Raw genomic sequence first — 5076 nt, forward strand, 5'->3', positions numbered from 1 at the left:
TAAGAGAAACATACTGACGCTGATATTACGTCAAACGGTATTACGTGATTACAACAGCGTTCCTGGAGACCGTCGTTTGCACACAAAAAAAGAGGATTCTTTGTTCTATCCTCCGTCGCTTTAATGCCTCGACAGAAGCTTCCGAAAGCTATATAAATAATGCTCGGAGCAGACAGATACGGGATAGATATGTATTACGTAGTGTAAGGGTGGGAGACCATGCGACCAACACTTGGAAACTCATAGATCACGGATCGCGGATAAGCTTGTAACGTTGCATCGATGTGCCGCGCGGCGATGACCTAATGCCCTACTTACATCTGCCTAGGTAAATCATGTCTTTGTGTGAATCAATTTGCAGCTTCGTGACGTACGCAGTTTTCACGGCAGTGGGCAATTTTTCGCGTTAATTTCGCTCAGACCGTAAGAAAGGCGTTAACGTCGAAAATTACACAACGGAAAGTCGCGCAATAATAATTCAAAGACTTAAACTTCAAATCGCCGACAAATCAACGTTCGATTTTGTTGAGAAATGTACACCTGCATAATAATATCCCCCGAGAATATACCCGTGTAGCGCGCGCGACTGCGATATCTCGTTACATAAGCGTGCGCCGAAGGTCCTCTACTTATGTTAACTATTTTCCACAGGCGAAAGTTGCTGCCTAAAGTATGTATTGTTTATCGCCATCGCGCGCCGGCATCACCGTGACGCACCGAAAAATATATCGTTCGCGTGACGACTTACGATGCGTAAAATTAAAAGAAAAGCAAAAAAAAAAAACCCCTGACCATTTCACTCGCGGCGACTTCGGCGTTTCTCTAGATCACGCCGCTTTTCCTCGGGTAGGCGCTAATGTATGCAGCTTGAAATCAATATTTCACGTTGTATCCAAGGCACATAGCGTATCTCGAAGGTGACCATAGTTCTCGCTTACTTTTATCTTGACACGTAGACTTACGTGTTCAGCCAATTTGATTAAACTTGCTCCAGCGAGCGCGTTACAAATAGAGAAAAATATATAGACATGTAAGATATTGGATTCTCCTTCTTTCTCAAGAATATATTTCCAATTTTAAGTCCATCTCTTTACCGTCACCTTCATTTCCCTTTTCTATTCCATTCATACATTTTTTTTAAGTGTAATTGATGGAAGTCTGCAGCTTTCAAAACTAGAATTTCTGAAAACATTTAAAAGAATTTTAACAATTAACACTTAAAATGATGAAATAAAAATGAAAAAAATAAGGATTGTATTTAATTTTCATGAAATTTCTGGACAGTATCTTAAGTAAAATATGAAATATTTATTTTTTATGATAATCTTACTTTTACATGTACAATGACAATAAAAACAGGCTTACACATAAAAAAAGAGTACGAGAATAAATAATCTTTGCAATTATATTTGATAAATCTCTTCCGTGTACTCTAAACGTAATTTGATAACTACACGTTATCCTACAGAATGGTGGACGAGTAGGCAGGAAGATATGTATGAACGTATGGTATTCGTCCTTGCATCTCTCCGTCGCTGCACGACGGCCTTGGTTTTAATCTCAAGCAGCAGATACATCCCACTCGCCAAATATGTCTTCCTCTCTCCGCCCATCCATCTCTGTCTCTCTATTTTTAATATGTTTGCCCTTGTAACTGAAATTCTCGTACGATACAGGATACCTATAGTCTTCGGATTCACCGATTCCTTTAAAGAGAGTCGGGGCCGTACTCTTTTTCCAGGTTACGGCAAAACCCACAAAGACGCTGCCAGCGTTCGCACAACGCACTCGATACCGGCTGCCTGCGGCCTGTACTACTTCGAGGTGAAGATCGTGAGCAAGGGACGCGACGGTTACATGGGCATCGGCCTCTCGGCCTCAGGCGTCAACGTAAATAGACTTCCCGGTTGGGACAAGCATTCATACGGTTACCACGGCGACGACGGCCACAGTTTCTGCTCAAGTGGCACCGGGCAACCTTACGGACCGACCTTCACCACCGGCGACGTGATCGGCTGCGGTGTAAATCTCGTTGACAACACCGCCTTCTACACGAAGAATGGCCATCACTTGGGCATCGCCTTCACGGACCTTCCTGTAAGCCATTCACCGCATCAATAATATAAACGGAAGAAAAAAAAATAGTGCTTTGTTCCGAAAGGGACAGTCGCGGGTAAAAAACGGAGAAAAGGGGATCAAATGTCCTAAATCCCATGAGAACACGGGCAATTTCTCTCTTTCTCTCCGCACCTTTCTCATTCTTTCATTTTCAGTTATATATATTATACATTAATTTCTTCCCTCTGTTTCCCTCTTTTTTCATATCTTTTCTTCGCGCACGAGAACTTATTTGTATATTATTTATCAAGATCTTTGACAAACTTCACAAATACAGGTCTCAAATCATTTCGTAATAAAAAGTATAGATTTTAGAATTTTCCTGATATTGATAAAGTGGCGGAAATTGATGTATATTACCGAATCGTGTATCATTCGTGTATTAGATATGATGGAGCGAAATTCTACCTAAAATTCGCTTTCGCAGCCCAATCTCTTTCCGACGGTCGGTCTGCAGACTCCAGGCGAGGTGGTGGACGCAAACTTCGGACAGTTGCCGTTTGTCTTCGACATCGGGGACATGATCAACGAACTGCGCGTACGAACGAGATTACAGATCATAAACTATCCCACGCCAGACCACGGCCAGGGGCAGTGGCAGGCGATTCTTCACAGGTACATATACGACCAGAAAGCGAGACGGGGACCGGGTGCGTGATTCCACTCCCTTCGTGGTTGCTTTTGCTCCTCCTTCGTTTGTCATTGTTGTCCGTTAAGATCCTCCTTGATTTGCGAGAGTTCTTCCCAAACGCTTGCGCGGATAAATCGAGGAAGTTAGCGGGGAAAAAAATCGCCACGGACCAATGTTCGCGGTATCTCTCGAGAGTTAACGAAGCTATGTACGAATTCGACAGAATGGTGTGTACGTATCTCGTCCATCATGGGTATCTCGACAGCGCCGAGGCATTCGCCAGCAGCACGGGTCAGGTGTTCGAGGAGGATTACAACTCGATCAAAAATCGACAGAGTAGGTATTTGCTCGTCGTCGCCCATTCGTCGGGGTTGTCACTCTTCCGAAAGCAGCTGAAACACCAAGAGAGAATAATAAATAAATGTGAAGAAGTTACAAATATATGATACAAGTACTTATTGCACTTAGAAATTTGAGGAAGAATGATGACTCCGCTCGTCGATTATTAAGCTTGCATTTTTACACTGTGATTCGACAATGATTTACAGGGGTTATAAAGTTGATATTGTCTGGTCGTATCGGTGAAGCGATAGACACGACAAATCGGTTATACCCTGGTCTTCTCGACCGGGATCCGGACCTGCTGTTCGCGCTCAAGTGTCGCCAATTCGTGGAAATGGTGAACGGCAGCGACTCGGAGGTCTGTCAGAACGGCAACCCCAATCAGACCAGTGTGATACAATCGACCAAAGCGTACGTGAAGTCCGCAAACCCGGCCGGTACCGTGGAAGAGATGAATATCAATAATACGATAAACGGCACCAGCCCACAGTTCGTCAACGGTCAGATAGAAGATGACGTAGAAATGGAGGAAAGCAGCGTCACCGGCGTGAACGGTATCAAGAACAGTAACGGGTATCAGAATGGTAATCTGGACTCGAATGGGTACAAGTGTCAAAATGGGGAAGATGTAGATATGGGTGAGATCTCAATATAGTTGATATCACCAATAGTTTGAGAATAGATTATCTTCTAGATAAAACTAGATAAAATTAAATCAATGTCTTACGAATTAGACAGTAGATGAACGAAAATAACGAGTGAGATAGTTAAATAAATTTATAGATTTAACGTTGTTGAATATAGATGCGCGTAATAAGTTTAATTATGGTCCTTTATAAATTGTCTAATAAATGGCCCGTTTGTCTACTGTCGGTTTACATTTATCGAATAGAACGTAGTTCTTAGAATAGACAAATATTTGCAGAAATCGACAACAGTGCCAATCAGAGTCAGCAGCAGAGCAGTAACATCGCCGATGTGACTGTGACATGTAACAAAAGCAACAAGAAGCAATTGTGCGGTGGTAACAAGCAGGCGATCGAGAAAATGTTGGAATTCGGCAAACAGTTGTACTCGCAGTCGGTGCATCTGAGACAGCAGTACGGAAAGAACGAGAGCAATAAGAAGATGCTGCAGGACGCTTTCAGTTTGTTAGCGTACTCCAATCCGTGGAATTCGCCAGTTGGCTGGCAACTGAATCCTCAAGAAAGAGAAACGGTCTGCGCCAGACTGAATTCTGCTATTCTTGGTAAGAGAACAAGCATGTTTTCGCAATGACGTGAAAAAAAAAAGACGGTATGTTTGACGTCTGTGGACCAAATTGCTCTGCAAGAAGAAATGAAATGAAATTACTTTTAAATTTGTTGTCATTAATTAATGATTTTATTTTATTATCTTATTATTTATTTGTATGCTTTTTAAATTCTATTCCATCACTCAACTACGAGCAATTTGAGTTCGAGCAATTACGGCAATTCTCGAGGATTGAATCAGAATTTTGATTGTCAATGTAATTGACAATGATTGTCAATCTAACGTTGCGATTATTATGATTAACAGAGTCTAGTAACTTATCCCGTCGGCCGCCGTTGGAAGTCGCAGCATCCCATGCTAGGGAGCTCGTTCGCTTGATGTCGGCTAATGGCCTAGGGGCCTGCGGATTTGCAGTAGTAGATAATATTATCCAATATTGACGGTGCCTACCTCTGCTGCCACGTCCGCCTCTTCTACCAGTGCGAGTATGGTGAGTAATATTCGTTTGCATTCGCGCGAACAAGATCGCGAAATCACCCGGATTGATTTATCGAAAAATCGTACGCTCGCATATCTATCTCTACCGAGAATGAGGCATGTACGAATGATTGACGATAAGAGCCGGTCGATCTAAAGAAGAGGAGAAGTAACGCGAGTTTTATAATTCCCGTATTAATGAGATTTAGTTTGATCAAAGAACAATATGTCGTGAAAAATCTCTCGAAATAAAT

The 5076-nt window shown here is 42.4% G+C and overlaps 1 protein-coding gene across 2 annotated transcripts; it reads left to right on the forward strand.

The window, feature by feature from the left end:
• The first annotated feature begins 1400 nt into the window (after positions 1–1400).
• LOC112456242 (ran-binding protein 9) lies at positions 1401–5057 on the forward strand. Of its 2 annotated transcripts, none has more exons than XM_025018651.1 (6): positions 1401–2097; positions 2546–2733; positions 2973–3085; positions 3298–3645; positions 4017–4340; positions 4652–5057. In XM_025018651.1, the coding sequence occupies exons 1-6, from the start codon at positions 1495–1497 to the stop codon at positions 4783–4785; spliced, it is 1710 nt and encodes a 569-aa protein (XP_024874419.1). In that variant the 5' UTR covers positions 1401–1494; the 3' UTR covers positions 4786–5057. The 2 variants fall into 2 exon arrangements, with proteins under 2 accessions (XP_024874419.1, XP_024874418.1); XM_025018650.1 differs by having other exon boundaries at positions 1406–2097; positions 3298–3729; positions 4652–5055.
• Positions 5058–5076: the final 19 nt, after the last annotated feature.

The sequence above is a fragment of the Temnothorax curvispinosus genome, unplaced genomic scaffold, assembly GCF_003070985.1.
Source record: "Temnothorax curvispinosus isolate PA1 unplaced genomic scaffold, ASM307098v1 QBEX01006681.1, whole genome shotgun sequence".
Lineage (NCBI taxonomy): Eukaryota > Metazoa > Arthropoda > Insecta > Hymenoptera > Formicidae > Temnothorax > Temnothorax curvispinosus.

What these genes read in the sequence shown, in the direction of transcription:
- LOC112456242 (XM_025018650.1), top strand. Translation starts at nt 1,495, where the DNA reads ATGTATGAACGTATGGTATTCGTCCTTGCATCTCTCCGTCGCTGCACG. An exon ending in CTCGATCAAAAATCGACAGA is followed by an intron (nt 3,086 to 3,297) that starts GTAGGTATTTGC and finishes AATGATTTACAG; the next exon opens with GGGTTATAAAGTTGATATTG. An exon ending in ACTGAATTCTGCTATTCTTG is followed by an intron (nt 4,341 to 4,651) that starts GTAAGAGAACAA and finishes TATGATTAACAG; the next exon opens with AGTCTAGTAACTTATCCCGT.